Source organism: Emiliania huxleyi, assembly GCF_000372725.1.
Source record: "Emiliania huxleyi CCMP1516 chromosome Unknown EMIHUscaffold_15, whole genome shotgun sequence".
Classification (NCBI taxonomy): Eukaryota; Haptophyta; order Isochrysidales; family Noelaerhabdaceae; genus Emiliania; species Emiliania huxleyi.
In genome coordinates this window covers 696,556-718,608 of record NW_005201092.1, presented here as the reverse complement: position 1 = coordinate 718,608, position 22,053 = coordinate 696,556, and the positions used below count along the sequence as shown (strand labels likewise).

Here is a 22,053-nt window from a genome sequence, read left to right as displayed (position 1 = left end):
TGGAGCCGAGCAGGAGGGCCCGGGGGCCCGGCGCACAACCCCCTGGTCAACTCACCCTCCACACCCCGTACCACCCCTGGATCCAGCTTCCAATCACGCGCGTGCCTCCCTGCCTGCAGCCTGGCGGGGGGGGCATGTGACGTCGGTCGTCGGTCCGTCGCAACCCTACCGCTCTGTGCGGTCTGATCTCTGTGCGAAGCATTACCTTCGCGGAGCGAAGAAAATTTTATACGGAATACGTCCATTGTGGGGCCTCGTTTGGAATACGTACTCTGGAATACGTGTGGAATACGGTCGGAGAATACGGGCAGAATACAGCCCTTTTGGAGGTCGTTTGGAGGACGTATATTCACAGAGTAGGGTCGCAACCCCCTCCCGTCGCCAGGTCGCCTCACACACAGCACGTCAGCCCGCCCCGCGCCGCCCCCCCCTCGTCGCGTCGCGCGCGGCGGCCGCCCGCGCCCTCGCCTCGGCCGCCAGCTCCCTCGCCCTCCGCTCCGCCGCCGCGGCGCGGGCGTGAGCGTCCGCCGCGGCGGCGCGCGCTTTGGCGGCCGCGTGCGCCGCCGAGGCGGCCGCCGCGTGCGCCCCCGGCACGCCCGGCACGGCGCCTCTCCAGCCGCCCGCGCCGTCATCGCCGCCGCCCGCCGCGCCGCCGGTCGCGCCGCCCAGCCAGCGCCCGACGGCGGCGAGCGGGCCGCGGCGCTGCAGGTGGCGGCGGGTGGCACGGTCCCAGACCTGGAGGGGGCCCCCCTGGGAGGGCCCCTGCCGGGCACAGGTGCGCCCGGGTGAGGAGGGCCCTCCCCCCACCGGTCCGGGAAGGAAGGAGGGAAGGGGGGGGGGGGGGGTGCAGCCGAGGTGCAGCCGAGGCGTGTGACACCAGGAGGGCCGGCAGGGCACACCACGCCTCTGGGTGGTGGCACGCGCACGACGCAAAGTGGAGCCTGCGCGCCGCGTCGAGCCGCCGCAGTCCGATCCAGTCCTCGGTCCAGAGCGGCGAGCGGCGGAGCGGCACGATGCGCGAGGTCGAGTTTGGCGCGAAGAAGCCAAACCTGAGCCGGGAGACGTCACGGGTGATTGGGGGGGGGGGGGAGAAGGGTGCGGACGAGCCCGGGGCGACGAGGCGCGGGACCACTGCGACTCGCGCGGGACGATGATCGAGTCGATGGTGGAGGAGACGAGCACCTGCGGCTGGATCGGAGGGATGAGTGGGCCGAGCAGAGGCGGTCGAGGCGGTGGAGGGGAGGAGCACGAAGGCGTCGAGCGAGGCGAGGTTCGTCGCATAGCTCTCGTTCCGCCGGCCGGGAACCTGTTGCGGGAGGAGGGGGGGGGTTAGGGGCAGGGCGAGGGCGAGGGCGAGGGCGAGGGCGAGGGCGAGGGCGAGGGCGAGGGACCCAGTTCATTGTTGAGGGGCGCGGGTAGGGGCGGGGTCGGTGGTCAGCGTGTCAGTGGGCGAGTTGCTGCGCGCCTCGTTGTTGAGGTCTGCGAGGAAGGCCGAGTTGGAGCGGTAGGTGTCGAGCCGCATCGGGTCGCGCCAGTAGTTTGCGAACGAGACCCGCTCCTGAGGCGGCGGCACGCCTCGTCACGCCTCGTCAGGGCTGTGGGTGCGCCACACAGCGATCGACTCACGGGAGGGGCTCGCTCCTGGATGGCGGGCGTATACCACATCGCGGAGGTGATCTTGTTGATGTGGCCGATCATCTCGTCCCAGGCAGGCACACCGAACTGGCCCGCCTGCGGAAGACAAGGAGAGGCGCCGAGAAGGTTGAGGGCAAGGCGACAGAGGGACGCGCCGGGGTGCTGGTGTGCGTGTGTGTGTGTGCGTGTGTACGTGTGTGCGTTGCTTGTGTGCGTGAACGTGGTGTGCGTGGTGTGCGTGTGGCGTCTGGCCGCTGTGTGTGTGGCGGTGAGTCGCCCGCCTGCGGCCCCACCCAGCTGACGAGCGTCGAGACGCGCGGCAAGTTGTACCGCTGCACGTAGCCGCGAGCGAGGAGCGCGCCCTGCGAGTACCCAATCATGTTGAACCCCTCCGCCAGCGCCGGGTCGGCCCGGATCGCCGCCGCCAGCTCCTGCAGCTGCCAGTCCATCGGCCGCGCTATCGAGTCGACGACGCCGTTGCCAATCTCGACGTTGAGGACGTGGCCGCCGCGGCCTAGCGAGGCGCGCACCCACGCCTCGACCTGGTACATGTTCTCCGAGCAGTCGAGGATGCCGTGCACCAGCACCACCGGCAGCGGACGTGAGGCCCGGCGGGCGGCGACGGCGCCGCCGCCGAGCCCGAGCGCGGCGAGCAGCCCGCCGGCGACCGCTATCCGGCCGCCTCGGCCGGAGGTGGCGCCGCTGCGACTGCGTGCCGCACCGCGCAACGCGCCGCCGAGGCCCCGGAGGCCACCACGAGGCGCGGAGGAGATGTTGCCGCTGTCGGCCGCTGCCGGCGCGGCGCAGCGGCGATGCGAGACCACGGCGGTTCGCGTTGGTAGCGGAGGAACCCAAGAGGAGTCTGTCGTGGAGAGGCTTATAGCGAGCAGAAGCTGTGAGATCGGCAGCCGTGAGCTCGCCAGCTCCATGGCCCGTGGGGACGGTCCATAAAAGAATCTTAACGAAACTCCCTCGCACAACACTGGGCACGGGACTGGCGCGCACTGGCACGAACACAAAAGAATTTAAATCGGGATCCCTGAGGGGGCGGCTACGAGCACCACACCCCTCTCCTTAAAATCCCTGTGTGGTGGCGGCGTGCCGTCCTCCCATCCCTCCCTTGGGCTGTCTGTTTTCTTTCTTACTGTAATAACACTGAGCGGGTCGTACCCGCGGGGTGAGCGTCATGTGTAGACCCCGAACGCGAGCGTGCGCCCCAAATCCAGAAGGGCAACGTCTATGCCACCTTCCCATTGGTGCGTAAACGCGAAACCAATCAGCCGAGCTCGGACCTGCCTAGCGTCCCAGACCGATTGAGCTGCACGTCGACCACGATGCAGCGGCCAATATGTCTTGCGGAGGCGTGCAGACTTCGAAGAGCATGACCAATCTCTCACCGGCGGACAATGGGTGCGCTTGAACAGCGTGGTCGGCCATAGGGTTGCGAGTGCCATCCTTGTAGGAGTTCAGCCAGGTGTGTGCGGTGCCCTTCTCTGGGGTGACGGTTACATTGGCGTAGGGGAAAAGCATGGCTGCGCCTCCATCCGTCAGGTAGAGAACAAAGGAGATCGTCTTTTCTGCGTCGACATGCAGATCGACTGGCGGGGTGTCGCCCAGGGAGAGCTGGAACTTCGCGTAGGGCCCCGGAGCGACATCGAAAGGCCACATGGACCCGAACCTGCTGATGATGCTCTCAATGAAGGCCCCGTCTGCGGCGTGGGTTTCGGCTTCACAGGCGGAGAGATCGTATGGCCCTTCGCAGACATTTGTGCTGGAGATCTTGAAGCAGGCCTTGCCCTCCGAAGGGTGTGCGTGCGTAGTCGCGCGGTGGTTGTGCTCGTGCTTGCAGGGCCCGTAAAAGCCAAGCTCTTTGCCGTACTTACTGACGAGCGCGAGCATCTTGTCGGCCTCGGCTAGGCTGAGGAAGTTACGCACCGACCATATCCCAGGATCGTTGGCGAGCAGGACCGCGTTGTCGATGGAAGGAGTAATCCAGGGCTCCACCTGCCCCATGGGCACGCCCTCAGCGGTGCGGCCACGGTCCTGTTGAGCAGGATCGAAGCACTCCTTGTAGTTCACATATTCACCGTACCGGTTGCTCGAAGGGAATTCGCATAGCCCGAGGGTGCTCTCGTTGCTCTTCTTTGCCTCATATTTAAGGAGGTGGCGCCCGCGCTCCGCCCCCTCCATCAGATCAAAGAGCTGCATGTCTCTGCCGTCTGTATTGAACTCGGAGAGCATGCGGCCATACGCCGCAGGCGGCGGCGGTGTGGGCGGCGGCGGCACGGGCGGCGGCGGCACGGGCGGCGGCGGCACGGGCGGCGGCGAGGGCGGCGGCAGGCTTGGCGAGGGTACGGCGGCGAGCCGGGGAGGCCGAACCTCCCCAAGGCTGTCGCCGTCGCCGAGGCCGGGGAGCCCGCCTGCACTGCGCCCCGCACGGCTTGATGCGTCGTCCGGCTGCGAATGCGGCGCGACCGCGAAGAGCGGCTGGACCCCATGCGGCGGCGCGTCCTCGGAGGGCGCGCCCACACAGGCGCGCGCGACGAGCAGCGTCAACGCGCTTGCCATGTTGTTCCCCCCTTGAAGGCGCCGCATTTGACCAGCGCCGCCCGCCGCCCTGGCCGTTTCGTTCATAAAAAGTGGGGGCTCTCGTGCCCCGGTCGGCCGCTGGGTGAAGCTCAGCGAGGCAAACACATACTCCGGGGGCTCTGCGTCGCATTGAATAGTGACAAACTGATTACTCTGTGTGCTTGCTACTCCCCGGCCCTGGGTGAAGGCAGAAGGGTGTGAGGCAAATGACTGCACTCGCCACTCCCGAAGACCAAGTGCTCCAAGACCAAGTCGCAAGTGTGAGATGTCTAATGTACACAAAATCCTAGAGTATGAGAAATATATGAGTCCTCCCGCCGCTCCTCCCTCCTCGCCTGTCGTCCGCCGAGCGCGCGACTGCGAGAGTGCGCCGCTCCCCTGACTCTGACCGCGGCCTCCGGCGGCCTCCGGCTACGCCGGCGCGAGCCAGCCGAGCAGCAGCCGCGGCGCGGAGGCGGCGGCGACGGCGGCGGTGGCGGTCGAGACAAAGTTGACCATCTCGTTGGAGAGGAGCGGCAGCCCCGCCACACGTCGCGCCTTGGCGCAGCGGGCAGTCGTCCGCGGCGGAGCGAGCCGGTCCGAGTCGAGATGGAGAGGGAGTGCGGAGGGGCAGAGGCAGAGCGAGGGAGTGAAGAGATGGCAGCCAGGAGAGGGAGGAGAGTGGGGAGCGTGAGGAGAGTGAGGCGAGAGTGGGCGCCACCTTGGGTGTGGGCCGCCCGACCACCATGCGGCTCGCCTCGTCGTAGTAGGTTGCCTGCACGGTCGCGCCCAGCAGCGAGTCGAGCAGAGAGCCGCCCACGCCGCCCACCAGCCCGGCCCAGACCAGGCCGAGCGCCTGTCCACACACACCCGGCAAGTCCGGAGCTGGGCCAATGAGCTGGACGCCAGGCCGACCCGAGCCGAACACCTCGCGGCCCGAGGGCGGGAGCAGGCAGGCGGCGTGGCAGGCTCCGATGCCTGGCGGAGGGACCGCAAGGGCTGGTGGGAATGGCCCTGGCGGCGGTACAGTCTCTGGGCGCGCGAACAAGTTGGATTGCAGACGAGCACGTGTCGGGCTCGAGTCCTTGCTACGGCTCCGGTGTGTGCAGGGACTCGTATTCCGCGTCTACAGGCGCCCGTGCATGCTCCGCCGGCGGCGCTGGCGAGCGTGCCTGCGAGTACGCGGCAAGTGGTGTCAGGATCGTGCATCGCAACCCTGCGCGGTTGACGAGAGCTGAGGAGTGACATCGCCTCGAGCTGCCCGCCAGAACACCACAGGCATGGACTCGGCATCTAGAATCGCGCGCCGAGCGCTGAGACGCCGCCGTTGGTGCCCGCCGGGGCCGTCCTCCACGGCTGCGTGATGATGCGCGGCGGCGAGGCGGAGAGGACCCCGAGCTCGCTCGCCCACGTGTCGCCGGCGCAGCAGGCGAAGAACGAGACGTACCTACGAGGGTAGACTCCGAGCCAGGTTCGTGGAAGGTTCCTACAGCGCAGCAGGCGGAGCAGACAGACGCACGCGAGTGTGAGGCGGTTGCCAGCGGAGGCGAGGTCGGAGAAGTCGAGCGGCGCGTCGGGACCGACGAGAGCGCGCCTCAGGACGGCTGCCGCCACGCCGACCGCGCTGCAGGCGAGCACTTGGGCAGCGCCGCGCTGACCCTCGGCGGCGTAGCCCTCCTCCACCTTTCGCTTCACGTCGGCGCCCACCCGCGTGAGCATCGAGCCGCTCTTGTAGAAGAACAGCAGCGTGACGCCGCACCGTATTGAGCAGCTAAAGGAGAGCAGACCGACGACAAAGGCCGCCGCCGCCCCGTCCCTCTGCAGCGAGCCGCGCTTGAGGCCACCCGTGGCGAGCTTGTACGCGATCAGCGTGCCCGCCGAAGTGCGTGCGAGCTGCTCCCACATGGTACTCTTCGGTGTCCTTCAAGGCTTAGCCGGGTAGTGTCAATCAGAGCAGTGGACACAACTCGCGCACGGCTGGGTACAGCGCGCTGTCTAGCTGAAAAATGTGTCAGGGCTCGATCGCCGCCGACCCAGACGGAGCGCGAAAAAGAAATGTGCTGTTTTCTAATCAAATCCGCTGCGCGCGCGCTACCTCTGCACCCCGCACGCTACCCCTACCCCCCACTACCCCTGCGCGCTACCCCCCCCCCCCCCCGCTATTGGGCCGGCAACCGCCTGACCCTACTTGCCACGCTTCTACCCCCACCCACCCATTCCTTAGAATCGTTCGTTCCGAAATTGAGCCTCAACAGACTGATCGAAAGCACGAAGACTAGTACCAGACTGGCGAATAGGATCAATCGCATTTATTTCGGAGTCTTGGGTCTAATCTCTGCTGGGGTGGGCGGCCGTCATATTACATATAGTGGAGTCATTGACGCTGGGTCCCACCCTCTCTACCTCTGCTCCCGCACCGCAGGTATGACGCTGAGCATCGTTTGGCTGACCCCCCCCAGGCATGAGCTGCATCTCACGATATCTCATCCATCTCGCCCAATCTCGCCTCATCTCGCCCCATCTCGCCTCATCTCGCCCCATCTCGCCTCATCTCGCCTCATCTCGCCTCATCTCGCCTCACCTCGCTTCATCTCGCCTCATCTCGCCTCACCCTCCTCACCTAGGCTACTCGACCGCGGTGGCCGAGATCGACCCGAGATCGACCCGAGATCGACCCGAGATCGACCCGAGATCGACCCGAGATCGACCCGAGATCGACCCGAGATCGACCCGAGATCGACCCAACGCGAGGCCCCTCTGGGGGGGAGATTGACTCAACAAGGCCCCAAAGCCCCCTCTCTGGGGGACCCCTCCCCCCCCACCCCGAGTGTCCGTGTCCTTCGCGAGTCACCGATGGGGAGCGGGGGGGGGGGTGCGAAAGACGAACAGGGGAGGCTGGGGAGGGGGGGGGTCCACTCTGAAGACTGCCGACCGCGGAGGGGTTTTCTCCCACAGGGTTTTACCCTCCGCGTGAGGATCGGCGCGGCGAGGGGGTAGGCTCGAATTCGCCGCGCAACATTTCACCCCCACAGGACCCCGCCCTCCCCCCCTCATGGTCCCACCACCTAGAACCCCAATCTTAGGCTTCGCACCCTCTCCTTGCGCAGTGTCCCCCACTATGTGTCGCCGTTATCGGGGCACGCTATCCTGTGCAGTCAGGGCAAGTGGGGGCGGGGGGCACTCCCATCTCTCCTGTGTACGGGTGGTGACTGTCCCTAGTCTCGGAGGGGGGCTTGAAGCTAAGAATATTTTATTTGGCCTGAGGACGCCAGCGCTGGCTGCGAACGACAGCCCGATCGCCCTGACTTCCGCCAGGACCGCCCTCTCGCCCGCCGCCGCGGCCGCTCGATCCATCTCGGCCTCTCGGATCGCCCTCTCCCTTTGTCTTGCCCTGTCTGCTGCCGGTACGAACCTCACCGGGCTGCCTCGTGCCCTTTGTGGCAAGATCCGCGTCGGGGAAGGCCGACCCCTAGGTGCATCCCCGGCTTAGCCGGAGCTAAGGGAGCCGGCTTTTTCGGCGCTAACCCTAGGAGAAACCGCTCCGGAATAGGGTTACCGGCACCATCGGGCGGCGCCATGCGGATGGAGGGAGTCGGGTCTGCCATCGGCGGGCCGTCAGGGCGCTGAGAAGTCAAGGACGATTTTTTAGCTCCACTTTCGGCGTGCCGGAGTATACGAGTACTTTGACTGGCACAGGGCTGCGGAGAAATGGCGGTTCAAGAGACTGGCGTCTGGCGCTGGAATACTGCGCTCGAGGGCCTGGCATGCATTTCTGCCGCAACGGCGCGCCTCTCGGCTGTCAATCGACACACAGCAAGTCGAGGGCCTGTTCTCGACTTCATCGCGTTGCCGGGCGAGTCGTTCTCGGAGGAGGGTGCGCGGTGGTGGAAGGGCCACGTCCTGGGCACCACCTCCAACGCCAGCCGCGCCATCGTCAAAAGCATCCGCAGCGAGAGCAAGGCGGACCTGACGGCGGTGCAGGTCGCCGCCCGCTCCCGCGGCTTCCTCTCCACCGAGGAGGTCGAGGCGGCCGATCGCGGCATCGAGGGCCAACGCGAGGGCACGCGCCGAGCGGCGGAGAACCGCGAGGCCGAGGCTGCGGCGCAGGGTGGACCCACCAAGGCTGCAAAGCGGGCAAAGCGGCACCGCGAGGCAGCCAACCAGCAGGGGCCCTGTGGGTGCCCACTCTGCTTCAAGACGTTCGGGAGCAGGGACGGGCGCAACAAGCACGTGCGCAGGGGAACGTGCTGCGTTGATGAGGTGAAGCACGCCGCGGCCATGGAGCAGCTCGGGCTGGGCGGCGGCAAGGGCTCTGGCCAGATGGGCAAGCCCAAGGGACCGCGCAACTCCTCCAGCAAGAAGGGCCAGAAGAATGGCTCGACGCGGGCCCGCTGAGGAGTGGGTGGCTGGAAAGAGGAAATTGGTGTGCCTGTCCCTGTTACGAGGCTGATCCGGCCGTGTCCCCAGCACAGCTTTGCTTCGACGGGCGCCTCCCAGGGTGCTCCGGACGACCGACTCGAGCGGCATGCGGCTTCGGACAGGCCTCGGCCCGGCTCCTGGCGGATCGCTGAAGCGTCTCGGCGGCTCTCTCTCGGTTGCGCGGTTGCGCGGTTGACGTTTTTTGGCGCTCACGGCGGGCGGCGAGGCTGGCCTTGAGGTCGCAGCGAGCCGTCCAGACGTCTCACGGTGGCGTCGCGCTTATCACTCGTGGCGTCGGTCGCCTTGGAGGCGGCAGAGACACGTCCAGAGGCGGCGCATTTTGATGGGCACGCCCGGCAGCGCTGCGGGTGAGCGCGCCGCAGGCTGAAGACCTCCCTTGGCGCGGCGCGAGCGGCGCGCACCGCGGCACGAGGGCGCGCGGCGCTGCCGCCGCGATCAGTCGTCACGGCTTGCGCCCGGGCCGGCCGCGCGGTTGGCGTGGCAGCGACCACAGCACATGGTTCGGAGCTTCGGGCGGGGCTTCTCGGTATCTTCGGTTGCCGCTGCACGGCGCGCGTGTCCGACCCAGTGAGTCCTACCGGTGAAGTGTGTGGTGTCCAGCCGCGCGGTGTTGCAGACTACGTCGCGTGGTGTGCTTGTGCGTCGGTAGTCATCGCAACTCGCACTGTGTCCGCACTGCCGGTGCCGGCTGGGTCCGTCGCAGCGCACGCACTCTCCCTGTGGGTCGAGTCGTGGTTTATGCGCGAGTCGTGGTGTGCGAGGATTATTTGACTAACACTCTGATTAATACCCAGCGCGGCGTCTCGCCCTCCTCTCTCGCTCGAGGCACCCGGAGCGAGAGTCAAGAACACACCCCCATCTCTCGCGAGCGCACACACACCGACCCCATGTGCGGCCGTGCACGGCCAGCGCTCCCACAGGCGCGGAATGATCCGTCGTGCGCCCCATGTGCGTACGCGCGCAAGCACATGAGACTCTTAACCAGTTATAGCAGCAGTACCCTACGACACACACCGCCCGACACACTGGGCAAATCGGCCGATTTCCCTCCCGCTAAATCATCACGGCCCCGTAACACCCTCCGCGCGCGGTCAAAGGCTTCCCAGGGCCGGTCCATGACATGAACCGATAGACACAAGCAAAAAAAACCGCACCTCTAAGCTTATCGGGCACCCCGAGGCCCATACGGCGTCCCGGCGGGCCCCGGCGGAGGTCCGGCGCGGCGCTCCAAATCCGCACTTCGCGAGCTTCTACGGGAGTTCACGCGGCCTCTCCGCCTCGTGAGGCACACCCCACACCCACCACGAGCCCTGGGGCCGTGGGCGGACCTTTGGCCGCGGCGTCCGGAGCTTTAGTCGTCGAACATCGGCCGCCAACTAGGCCGTCGAGCGAACGTGTCCGGAGAGGCTCTCGGACGGGTCCGGCAGCGGTCCCATGGACCCAGAAGCTCGCCCCGGCGGAGCACTCACGGCTCGACCCCCGCCCCTGGTCACCCAGACGTGCCCTTGGACAGCCGTAGGGGCTCGCATGACGACGTTGGCGCCCGCGACGACGCCCTCCCCGACGACATCGCATCAGGCAGACTACTCGGGCGCGGCGGCGCGGAGGATCACATGGTTTGGGACTCTGAGCGATGGCAGAGGCCTTTTACTGCAAACGAGGACGCCCCGCGAGGCCCCGTTGGCCGGGAGTAGTGAGTGGGACCATAAACAAGCACTATATCCCCTACCGCGACCAGCCCACACACAGCCCAAACCGCTGCCAAACCGGCCCTGGTCACGCAGGCGGGGAGGCTGCCGGGGCGCCCAAACAGTCCCTCACGAACGCCACACGGGCCACCACGGCCCGTCCGGCGGCCCGAGTGCCGCCCCACACCCGCCCGACGCCCTCGGCCAGCCAGCGCCCACTCTGAGAGGCTTCACCGCCGCCAGCGCGCCGAGCGCGCCGCCCTCTCCTCGCGCCACACGGGCCCCTGGCCGCACGCCCGAGAGGCGGCCCATAATTTGAGTCGAGACGCGCCGCCGGCCAGCCAGCAGCTCGCCCGCCACCCGCAGAGTGCCGCCGCCGCCCCCAGCCCGCACTGGAGAGGCTCTCCCGGCCGCTAGCCGCTGTCGCGTCGCCCGGCGGCTGCGCTGGCAGCGTGGCGGTGAGGGCGGTGGGGGAGATGGCGGCGGCGGGCTGGGCAATGGCGGTGAGGGAGGTGGCGGCGACGGAGGCGGGGGTGACGGTGGCGGCGGACTTGGGTGGCGGCGGCGAGGGCGGCGGCGGCGAGGACGGCGGCGGTGAGGGCGGAGGAGGAGAGGGCGGGGGAGGCCTCGGCGGTGGCGGAGACGGGGGTGGTGGCGAGGGCGGCGGAGGCGAGGGCGGAGGCGGGCTCGGAGGCGGTGGTGACGGGGGTGGCGGCGAGGGCGGCGGTGGCGAGGGGGGCGGCGGCGATGGCGGGGGCGGGCTTGGGGGCGGAGGGCTGGGCGGTGGTGGTGATGGTGGCGGAGGGCTGGGCGGCGGCGGGGATGGTGGCGGCGGCGATGGCGGCGGCGGCGACGGCGGAGGCGGGCTTGGCGGCGGCGGGGAGGGCGGTGGTGGCGAGGGAGGTGGTGGCGATGGCGGCGGCGGTGATGGCGGCGGCGGCGACGGAGGGGGCGGTGAGGGCGGCGGCGGAGAGGGAGGCGGCGGCGATGGCGGAGGCGGCGAGGGAGGAGGGGGTGAGGGCGGGGGCGGGCTTTGTGGCGGAGGGCTCGGCGGCGGAGGCGATGGAGGAGGCGGGGAAGGCGGAGGGGGCGACGGCGGCGGTGGCAACGGAGGGGGCGGCGAGGGCGGTGGCGGTGACGGGGGCGGCGGCGACGGCGGCGGTGGGGATGGCGGCGGGGGGGAAGGTGGCGGGGGCGAGGGCGGCGTGCTCGCGATGGCGGCGCCGAGTCGCCCCGAGCGGAGCACGGCCAAGGGTCTGAGACGCGGGGAGGGCGGGGCGGGAGGTCGTCGTGGGGGCGTGGGGGCGCGGAGGCGGCGTGCGGGGACGCGCGGAGGGCGTTGGTGGTGTGTGGGAGGTGGGCGAGGGAGAGCTGAGGCGGCCGGCGGTGGTGGCGGGAGCAGCGGAGGCGACGGCGTCGGAGGGGGTGGGGGGGAGGGAAACGGCGGCGGCTCTGGCGGAGACGGCGGCGGCGGCGGCGGCGAGGGCCTAGCCTGAGGGGGAGGGGGTGGGGGAGGGGATGAGGAACGATGAGGGCGGCTGGGGCGGCCGGGAAGGCAGCACAGGCGAGGCGCGGCGCACCTCAAACTCGAGCGAGTAGCGGGAATATCACCCGCTGCTCCGGCGGGAGATTGCTCCCCCGCCGCCCCCTGGGTCACCCCGAGTGACCTCGCAGCCCACGCCGTGAGGCGCTGCTGTCAGAGGGGTTTATCACCGCCGTATCCACCCCACACTGGCCGCCGAGGGGCCCGGCGGGCTGAGGCGCGCGAGGCGGCTTTCGCTCCCGTGGGGCGGCTCTACCCGTCTCAGCACGGCGTCCCGAGGTGTAGCCGTGTACCTGGCGGCAGGGCCATCACTCACGCGCCTACTCGCGGCACGAGGGAAGGTGTGACGCGACCGCGAGAGGCGAGATGGGTGATGGCGAGACAGTCGTTTGGCCCGTTTGAGGCTGAAAGGATGACCGCGGACGATGAGGGCGACGATTCATCGCGGCTACTGAGCAGGCAAGGTCCGGACCTACAGGATGGAGGGGCGAGTAGTGAGACTCGGGACCATATCTTCGCGTCGAGAGACGAAAATCCGGATTGTTGGCGCCAGCCGCCGCCGGCCGCCGAACGTCACTTAAGGGAACTGCGCGACGACGACGACATCTCTGAGGTGCTGCTTTCACCACCGCCCTTCTGGTGGTGTTTGCCGGTCGGGGGGGCGTCGGCAGCACCGCCGTTCCGCGCGGATGTTGCAAACGGTGGCTCGGGGCACCTATTTCGGCAGCCCCGGGGCGGGAGCCGAGGAGGGGCAGCCGTTGCGGTGGCGCCATCGCAGCTCGGCGGCGCGTGGGGAGCCGAGCGGCTCCCAGCGATCCCGCGAGAGAAGGGCCCGCATCCGTCCCGGATGCCGCGCCCACGCTGCCCGACGCAAGCGCCAGATGGGAGAGGAGGTTGGCAGCCTTTCTGCGCTTCGAGGTGCAAGAGAGAACTTGTGTCCCGGCCTTTGTATTTAGCGGGAGGAAGCCAGGTGGGGTTTAGCCCAATGTGAGAGAGGACAGCGCGTCTAGCGTCCATCGGGGTGGAGGTGCTGCCGCCAGAGCCCAGGTTGGCGAAGCCGTCAACGATCCACTCTATGAAGCGTGGAACTGCCGCCAGCGCTGCGGCCTGCGTGGCAAGCTCAAAATCTAGTGTTTCATGACCTCGACATCCTGTGCTGCAATTTGACCTCAACCTCGCGGCCCGCTGCGCGGCTCTTTGAGCGCGAGAGGTGTCGTCTACGAGGCGGCGGTGAGCGCGCTGGCGGCGGCGGCGCGGCGGCGCGGCGGCGGATCGCGGCGCAGACAACGGCAGCGATCTGCGGCAGACACACACACACGCCTCCCTTGCACTATACCACTCACACCGCCGCCACACTCTCGGGAGCGGGCGGCGGCGGCGGAGGAGAGGCTGCGGCGGGTGACGACGCGGAGACGGCGCTGAGGGAGCAGCGACCGCGGCGCGACGGGAGGCGGCGCAGCTGCGGCGGCTACCGCCGACTCGGCTCGACAGCAGCTGATGGCTAAGCCTCCCCTCCCCTCCCCTCCTCCCCGCCCGCCCGCCCGACCCGCCCCGCCCCCTCCCCTCGCCCGCGCACTGGCCACCGCCCTACGCTGTCTAGCGTATAGGTACTCTCGAGGGTGGAGGGGAAGACGTAGGGCGCGCGCAACCGCGCTCGCCTTCCAACCGAGGCCCCCCCACCCTCACTACTCGCTGCCTACTCGCTGCCTCGAGGGAGGAGGGGAAGAAGTCGAGCGGGCGCCACTGCGCTCGCCGTCCCGAGGCCCCTCCCCGAAAGGCAAGTATTAGCCTCACGAAATCGAGAGACGAGAGCCCTCCCCACCGCCCCGACCCCCTCACCCCCTTGCTCCCCCCCCCCCTCGGGAGGGCCAAACTGAGGCGCCCGTGGAGACCCCGCAATTCCCTTCCCCCCTCGGAGGGGGCCGCGGACAGAGGCGTACCCCGAGGGCCCCGCTCTTTCCCTCTCATAGCGGCCACTCTTCGGATCGCTGGTCGAGCGACCCGGGGGATGCCCCGCGCCTGACCCAGGCGCGAGAAACGAATCTGCGAGGCGTGGCCGCTTATGCGGCCCGATGGGGAGGAGTGGGGCGGACTACGGGGATCGGCTTCTTACACCGCCCTTCCCTGCAGCGACGAGCGAGCCCCCCTCCAACCCATCCGCGCTAGGTCTCGGGTTTGACGACGCATGGGGTCACTCCCGCGAAATCCGGGAACTAGCCGGGGCAGTCGGAGAAGGGGCAACTCCGTGCACTGACGGTCGGCCGCCAGAAAACACGCCTGCGTGGATCGCGTCACACCAATCCTCGCTACCCAACGCGGCCAAAGGATATCCACCTCGAGAACCTCGAGAAGCAGATCGGCGGACGTACGTCAAGTCGTCTCTGACAATCCCTCGGCACGCACGCGACGTCGGGACCGCGAACAGCGTTCGCGACAGCATCCTCGACGCGGTGACGAACGACAGCTTCCGCGAAAGAGCCAGCCATGTCGCGCGCACGTGGGTGGCTGTACGCACTCGCTGCCGTGCTCACCGTCTCGCCCGACTCGATGCTGCTGCATTTCATGCTCCTCTACTCGCCGTGCAGCGCCGTGTGGGAGACGATTCCACTGATCCTGTTTCTCAAGTACTCCGTCATGGGTTTCATACAGGTGGGCTACAGCGTCGTGCAAGCGGGAAGCCCGGCAATTCTACTCTCGCAGGTGAAGCAGAGCTGGCGCGCGCTGCTTTTGCCATCAATCTTTATGCTCATCTGCCAGCTCGGCCTCACCACGTGCTTCATGACGACCACGGCCGCTAATGCGATCATGCTCTTCAACTTGCAGCCGGTGTGGGCCTTGGGCATGGGTCGCTACTTTCTCGGCGACACGGCGCAGCCCCACACTCTCGTCGCGATGGCCGTGGCTCTCTCTGCGGTCTTCTTGGCTTTCGCGCCGCTCGCAATGAGCGGCGAGGTGGAGGCGGAGATGCCGGCGGCGGAGGGCGCGATACCGCGCACGCGCTTTGGCGACGTCGTCGCTTTGCTTGTCGGCGTCTCGCTCGCGTCCTACCTCGTCGCCTATCGCGCGAGCTCGATGTCCGACCCCGAGGCGCCGCTGAGCATCGCGCCGGCTCTCGGCTCGCTCGGCGCCTCACTGGTTGCCGCGCCCGCCGCGATAGCGATCCTCGTCAGCAAAGGCGAGGAGGGCGGCATTGGACTCTCGAGCACCTTCGTGCTCGCCACCTTGGTCGACGCCATCCTCGAGGCGTACTACGACATCGCGATGGGTCTCGCCTCGGAAGACATTACGTCCGCTGAGGTGGCCATGATGATGCTCCTCGAAATACCTCTCGGCCCGTTGTTCTGCTACTGGGCGTTTCGCGAGGTGCCCGCCACCTCCACGATCATCGGCTGCTTGGTGCTCTTCTGCACGCTGGTGGCTCACGGCGTCATCGAGCTCCGGATCGAGATGCATGCCGCCGCGAAGCTCGAGGATGGCTCTAAGGATGGCGCGAGCAAGTCGGGAGACAGTGAGCTGCAGTTGCGCGACATCATGTCATCGAGAGGCGGCGTGGCGCTCAGCAAACGCGCGTCCGGTGCGCAGAGGGTGCAGTCGACTGTAGAGTCGACTATGGTTTGAGCGCCCGAGCGCGGCGCAGCAATGCCATGCCCCGCCCGGCAAGCGTGTGGAGAGATCGTGAGCTTGTAGCATGTAGGTTTGAGCATGATCATTGTGGGTTTTACATTATGGAGTACAGTTGCGCCAGGGATACGGAAATGTGGGTCGGTACCCCTGTGTGGGGTTTGGTGTACGGGTTTGCGCGCTCTCTCTGATAAAATCTAAATCTGCTGCGCCGTCTCTTGCAGACGCATGGCCGCTATCAACAAGACTTTTGCACGGCCCACACGCGCCAGAGAGCGGATCCCCCGTATCGCCGTCTCAACTTGCGGGCGGCGGTATAAAGGTGTCAATCAGCGCCGAGCAGAGCGGCGTCGGCGGCGGCTCCGAGCTCTCGTGCGTCGGCAGCTCGGATGAGTAGGTGGCTAGCCAGTCCGACGAGGCCTGCGACAAATAGCCCGCCGAGAGCGGCGGCGTGATGGGCACGGCGCAGCCGTCCACAAGCATCACTTCACCCGTGAGGTTTGGGCTGCAGCTGGGCGACGCGTCCTCGATCTTGGGGACGTCGATATGCAGGGACAGGCCGGGCTTGGCTGGGCCTTTCGCGGCCGCCCCGCATGCGCTATCGCGACAACGATTGGCGGCTACCCGGCGAGACCGGGATGCGCCGTCGACACTAGCCGCCCCTCTCGCCGTAGGCCTGAGGGGGCGCCGCTGTGCGCCTCCGCCAGCGGCGCCGAGGCCGTGGGCGTCAATCTCGAGCCGCCGCCTCTCTCTCGCGTTCCCCCCGCGCCGCCCTGTGGTTGGAGAGTCGGCGGCGGCCTCTGGTGCTACGATCAGGTCCGCGAGATCGCGCTCGAGGTCGAGCGCGCGAAGTTGCGCCGCCGCCGGTCCCTTCTTTGGCGGCGACTCGGCCGGCACCTCGCCAAACGCCATCGTCTCGTCCATGAGCCGGAGGATGAGGCGGTCCTGCACGTCCTCGTCGCCGGACGAGGAGGGCGAGGCGGTGCTGGCGGATGCGCTGGCGCCGTGCTCCGCGAGCTGCTTCGCCAGTGTTATGATCCGTCGGCGCTGCGCACCCTGCAGCTGCCTCGAGGGAGGCGAGCCTTCGGCCTCTGGCTCGCTGGCTGCCTCCCCGGTCTCCCTCGCCATCTCCTCGCCGCGCTCGCCCGATTTGCGTCGCTTCAGGCATGGCTTACCCGCAGCCTCTCGGAGCTCTCTCCGCTTCTCCTTCCGCTGACGCGAGTTGAATCGGTTCTTGATGGCGTTGTCGGTACGGCCTGGGACTCGTTTCGCAATCTCGCTCCACTTGTGCCCCAGCTCTGAGACGCCCTCGAAGATCAGCCGATCCTCCTCTTCGGTCCATTCGGCCTTTCTGACGCCGGGGCAGAGGTGATTGGCCCACCGCTCGCGGCACTGCTTGCCAATCCGGCCTGGCAGCTGAGAGGCGATCGTCGACCAATGGTGGGCGCCATGCACCTCGACGAGACGACGGAGCTCCTCATCCTCTTCCGGCGACCACCATGAGGAGGAGCTCCGTTTCAGGGGAGCCGGTTTGGCATCGACCACCGCGACGGCGGCGGCGGTGGTTCCTGGGGGCGTGTTCATGCAGCAACCTCCGGGACAGCGCTTGGCGTTGGAGCGGTGGGACCGCAGTCCCGAACGACAAGCCGACGTTTTTGTCCGTTCGAAAACTTCGACAATGGCGACGGTTGACACGCCCGATGTTTGTTTCAGGTTTGCGCAACCATTTTCTTCACAAACGCCTCTCTCGTCAACTCCGCTCTTCGCGTCGGGCGTCGCTCTCACACTACCGCCCTCTCCCCCCTCGCTCTCTCTACTCTCTCGCTCACGCGGCGTCGGCCAGGACCTTTGCGACTCTCGTCTTGTCGCCATCCAACAATACAAAATACGCCCGCTCGAGCGGCCTCGCGCTCGACGCCTCGAGGAGCCTACGCTCGCGCGCAAGCCACCGCTCCAGCCGCATCAGCAGCCGCCGCATCATCTCCAGCTCCGCCGCCTCTCGAGCGGCCGCGTCTTTCGCCGCGGGCGCCGCGCCGCCGTCGGCTCCGCGAGCCGCTGCGTCTGCCGGCAGGTCGAAGGCGTCCACGAGGTTGTCGTGGAGCAGCGTGAAGCCGGTGGCACGCAGGATCGAGTCGTGCACGGCGTGGCCGGCGGGCGCGTCCTTCGCTCCAAAGGCGCCCGAGCCTGCGCCATGGTAGATACCGGCTCGAATAGGCTCAGCTGAATACGTGTCCTCTAGAGTGCCAGTCGGAAGACACGCGTGCTACGCATCTGGGCTCCGAGGTCTGGGGAGATGTGGGTCGAACCTCGGGCATCTAGCAGGGCATCTAGGCGCCCGCGCCGCCGTGGTGTAGGACACGAGTCCCGACGAGGTCCTGCTGCGCCGCCTCCCGCGTGGCGAGGACGAGGCGCGTCCGGCCCGTCATCGTGAGCCGTGCGATCCTCTCCGCCTGCACGTGACAACAACAGGTGGTAGTGGCTCATACTTTCGGCCGGGCAAGTGACAGCTCACCACCAGCAGCTAAGCGTGAAAGGAGTCATTCAAGGCTGCGCGCCTGTGCGCCGGACCACATGAAGAGCGAGCACGGCGTGCACGGCCAGTCCTCGGCGAGCTGCCGCCCTCGCGCCACCGCCAGCGCACTCGGCAGCAGCGCCACCGCGGCGGCGAGCCACCTTCGAGCCCATCCCTCCACGCATCAAACCGAGGACCTTCCGCGCTTGTGCCGCGCGCGGCGAGGCACGCCACTCGGCCGACCCGACGCGCGCGTCGCAGGAGAAGCCGTGCACGTACGTCGGCAGAGTCGTCAGGAAGACCTAACGCATCGAAGGTGGCAGGAGGTTGGCCGAGATGAGACTTGCACGTCGGCAGAGTCGTCGGGAAGACCAGCCCGACGTTGAGCGACATGGCGAGCGCGATCCCGACGTGGAGCCCGACCATCCCCCACACGCCTGTCCGGACGCGCGCACTCTTCTGACGGCAAGAGAGGGGCATGCATCGGGGGCGGGGCGGCGGCGCGCCGAGCAGGAAGCGTGCACCCGGCAGCAGAAGCGTGAGTGGCACTGCGACGCACTCGAGGAGGAGCGTGCTGGCACCGATCATCGTACTCGCGCGGCGCGCCAGCAACCTGTTCAGGCCGCGCACGAGCGGCTTGCTCGACGTTGACTGGCCATACACCTCCAAATAGGTTCGCATCGTTCCGCCAAACACCCAAGCGCGCGGTCCGCCGACCATGCACTTTGCGATGCCGCAGGAGAGGACAAAGTGAATGGCGACGCCCATGCTCGCAGCGTGCGCGAAGCTGGCCGGCAGGACCATTGCCCACGCCGTGTACAGCACCGGATACTCGCCGTGCCGGTTCGTGTGGCTGCTCTCGGACAGGTGATAAAGCGAGACGACCAGCGCAACGAGCAGACGAACCAGCGCGTGCTGGCCTGCGAACGCGCCGGCCGCCAGAGCCGCCGGAAGCGCGAGGAAGATTTGGCGTTTGTGCGAGACGAGGAGAGTGAGAGCTTCTCGCGAAAGCCACGACGGACGGGTGATGACGCTCGAGGAGCAGAGCGAGTAGAGATGTTTGCCGGTCATCCTCTTGATCAAGGCCCACCACAGCAGCACTGCTGACAGCTGGAGCGCGTACCACGAGGCGTGAGCGTGCATGAAGGGTGGCGAGTCAATAACGAGGCAAGCAAGCTGTCCCGGCAAAAAAGAATTTGTGCGTGATTCTCCAATGTCCCTCTGTGTTCGTGCCCTCGCTTTTGCAAAATCCTGCAAAGGTGGGGACGTGTCTGTCCTCGACCCAGCCCTAGCTTGGGATGTCCGTTGTATTTATTTATTTATCTGTGTTCGTGCGTCGGCCGTCGCCCATCTCTCCTGGAGATGTCTGAGCTCTATTTATTTATTTATGCTCCAAGGGTGGGCGCACGCCGTCTTGGATATGTGTGCATATTTCTGCGCGAAGAGGGCAAGAGTCGTGGCTGCGTGTTGTTGTTAACAGACCAGGGCATGCTACCTCGCCCGCGACATCACGTGTTGCCCACATTCACAAGTCCCTCCGACGACGCCGCGGGCCGCGCCCCCCGCCGAGCCCGGTGCCCGCCAAGTGCCCGCCAAGGGCGCTCACATCGCCTGGAACCCCTTGACGAACTTTGCGAAGCCGTCCAGGAAGGACGCCCCGCCTCCGCCGCCGGGCGACTCCTCGCTTTCGGGGAAGAGGAGCCCGTCGATGTCGTCGGGCGCCGGCCGGCGCGGGCCCGAGTAGGCGGCGGCGTACCTACCGGGGAGGGCCGGAGGAGGTCGAGAGGGCGGTCCGAGAGAACATTCCGGGAAGGGCTCGAGCAGGCGCGGGCCCGTTGGCTGCGCCGGCGTCCTCGCGCCACACGGCCCAATCGTTGGGGTACGAGCGGTAGAGCGCGCCGCCGAGCAGCGTCTTGAGGCAGAAGGCCACCTGTTCAGCAAGGGTCCGAATGAAAGGACCAGCCACGCCGCCGCCGCGCAGGGGCGCTTGGGGCAGAATGACCTCGAACGTGTCCGCGACGAGCGAGCGCAGCTCGCGCCCCACCAGCCCGTAGCCGGTCGACTGCATGTCGACCAGCTTCGGGTTGAGCATCAGCACCGGGAGGCCTACAGAGCCCTCGAGGCTTCAGGCTGCAGGGCTCGAGCCTCGGGCTCCAGACACCGCCGCTGGCGCGCCCGCGGCCCCCTCCTCAACCTCGCGCAGCAGCCGCTGGACAGTGGCCACCTCGGTCGCGCCCGGGGCGACGAGCACCAGCGCGCTTGCCCCCACCGCCAGCGACACCCGCCCCATCGACCCGACGACAGTTCCCCGCGGCAGCTCCCACTGCATCCGCACCATCGCGGCGGTCCCCTCGTCAGGCACGAGAAGCTGCAAGCCCGCGGCGGGCGGGTCGGCGGCGTCGGCGTCGGCGTCGGCGTCCGCCTCGGCCGGCTCGAGCGCCAGCGCCGCCGCCAGCATCGGAAGCATCGGCCGCGCCAGCTGCATCGTGCGCGAGAGCAGCGTGTACGTCTCGTCGCCGGCCGACGTGTCGAACTCGACGACGAGGCGCGTCGCGCCGCCGTCGACCGCGCGCGCGAGCGAGGCCACCGCACGCTCCACCGAGTCCTCGAACGAGTCCGGAAGCTCGTCCGCCAGCGCGACCGACTCTGGCGATGCGGCCGCCACCGCCGCCGCCGCCTCGGCCGCCTCGTTGCCGGTTTGACCGCCAGCCTCCTGCCGCGCGCGCTCGAGCGCCTCGAGCGCGCCGTCCACCGTGACGCCACCCACCACGCGCGAGGCCAGGCTCCGCGCTGCCGCGGCCGGGCCGCCCTCCCGGACGGCGTCGGCCACCTCGGCCGCTCGCCTCGCCAACGCCTCGCGCTCCATGCTCAAGGAGTCGCGCGGCGGCTCCGGCGGCGGCGCGGCCATCCGCACGCCGGCGGCGGCCACGACGAAGCGATCTAGCGAGCGCGGCGGGGCGACGCCCGCTCGCAGCGAGAGGGTGAAAGTGAACAGAAGCACACACATGTGTGTGAACTTGAGAATCGTTTTTTCTTTTGTGCTTTTGTGCTAAGTATGCATCGCTGAGTTGCCACCCGAATTCTGCTCACAGCCTTGTTCTTGAGAAGAAAATACTTTTGCAGCCCTGGAGGCCCTGGAATGCGAATGGGGCTTGGGGGGAGACTACCCGCGGGTCTAGATAGAAGGCCCGCGCGCAGGGGGGTGGGGCATTGAGACCGGTCATGAATGAGTGCGCGACACGCATGTTGCGAGCGCGTTGTTGATGTTCCGCGCGTCGCCACAGACGGCGGCGCGCGAGAGCTGTTGCGAGTGGTGCTGGGCGAAGCCCCGGGCGCTGCCGGAGGCTGTGCCGTAGTCGGTGCGGTCGACGGCGCTCGGGCTGCCGACCTCTTTGGCGAAGTTGTGGATGATTCTCTTGGTCGGCGGCGCGATGCCGCCCCCTGGCTTTCGACGAGACAAATTTTGACGATTCCGTTCTTGACATGGAGCGCGTCGTAGTACTGTCCCTTGTGCTCTTTGACCCAGCCTTTGCCGGTCGCATGGTCGCATGGACGAGCGGGCCCTGTGACTTGTGTGTGGCCGCGCTCTTTGCACCCAAGAACCTTGAGCAAGGTTATGGTCGAGGGTGCCGCCGAAACCAAATTTGTGGCCCACTTCTTCTTATTCTTCTTTTATATTAGGCGTGCCGATGACCTCACTCGTCGAGAACATGGCCCACTTCACAGATTACTCGAGTACCCGGGTACCCGGGTAGAGTCTTGCCACTTCTCGTAGCTGCTCCGCCCCCCCCCCCCCCCCCGCAAGCGGTCGAGCTGGCGCTTTCGAGCGCTAGCCAGCCGTGCAAAGACAACTAGAATCGGTGCGAAACTTATGCTGTCGCTCGGCCGCCGGCTCCTCGTTTCGGGCCTGCTCGGCGGCGGCTGCTTCACAGCGACTCGCCGGCCGGGCTCTGCTTCCGACGTGGCCGCGCTCTACGAGGCGGATGACGGGTCGGTCGCCTTTGCGCTGCCGCAGGGCTGGATCGGCGTCACTCTCCCGGAGCAGG

The 22,053-nt window shown here is 67.8% G+C and overlaps 6 protein-coding genes across 6 annotated transcripts; 1 reads left to right on the top strand and 5 right to left on the bottom strand.

Moving 5' to 3' along the window:
- Positions 1-458: 458 nt before the first annotated feature.
- Positions 459-2,580, bottom strand: EMIHUDRAFT_449336 (hypothetical protein; the record flags this gene model as incomplete). The annotated part of the gene is made up of 7 exons (XM_005786676.1): positions 1,917-2,580; positions 1,627-1,731; positions 1,466-1,558; positions 1,250-1,306; positions 1,130-1,182; positions 905-1,049; positions 459-762 (listed from the first exon to the last, which is right to left on the bottom strand). Coding segments are annotated over exons 1-7 (1,404 nt in total), but the record flags the coding sequence as incomplete, so codon positions are not given.
- A 2,916-nt stretch (positions 2,581-5,496) lies between these two features.
- Positions 5,497-6,108, bottom strand: EMIHUDRAFT_202021 (hypothetical protein; the record flags this gene model as incomplete). Its single annotated transcript, XM_005786675.1, has 2 exons — positions 5,497-5,650; positions 5,723-6,108. 2 exons carry the CDS (start codon positions 6,106-6,108, stop codon positions 5,497-5,499), a joined length of 540 nt encoding a protein of 179 aa, XP_005786732.1.
- Positions 6,109-14,358: 8,250 nt separating this feature from the next.
- On the top strand, positions 14,359-15,492 carry EMIHUDRAFT_202019 (hypothetical protein; the record flags this gene model as incomplete). Its single annotated transcript, XM_005786674.1, has 1 exon — positions 14,359-15,492. The coding sequence occupies one exon, from the start codon at positions 14,359-14,361 to the stop codon at positions 15,490-15,492; it is 1,134 nt and encodes a 377-aa protein (XP_005786731.1).
- A 1,221-nt stretch (positions 15,493-16,713) lies between these two features.
- Positions 16,714-17,079, bottom strand: EMIHUDRAFT_63292 (hypothetical protein; the record flags this gene model as incomplete). The annotated part of the gene is made up of 1 exon (XM_005786673.1): positions 16,714-17,079. A coding segment is annotated over one exon (366 nt), but the record flags the coding sequence as incomplete, so codon positions are not given.
- Positions 17,080-17,320: 241 nt separating this feature from the next.
- Positions 17,321-19,150, bottom strand: EMIHUDRAFT_98695 (hypothetical protein; the record flags this gene model as incomplete). The annotated part of the gene is made up of 5 exons (XM_005786672.1): positions 17,321-17,679; positions 17,855-17,945; positions 18,169-18,309; positions 18,380-18,444; positions 18,532-19,150. 5 exons carry the CDS (start codon positions 19,148-19,150, stop codon positions 17,321-17,323), a joined length of 1,275 nt encoding a protein of 424 aa, XP_005786729.1.
- A 459-nt stretch (positions 19,151-19,609) lies between these two features.
- Positions 19,610-21,014, bottom strand: EMIHUDRAFT_98694 (hypothetical protein; the record flags this gene model as incomplete). Its single annotated transcript, XM_005786671.1, has 4 exons — positions 19,610-19,763; positions 19,810-19,937; positions 20,010-20,123; positions 20,169-21,014. 4 exons carry the CDS (start codon positions 21,012-21,014, stop codon positions 19,610-19,612), a joined length of 1,242 nt encoding a protein of 413 aa, XP_005786728.1.
- Positions 21,015-22,053: the final 1,039 nt, after the last annotated feature.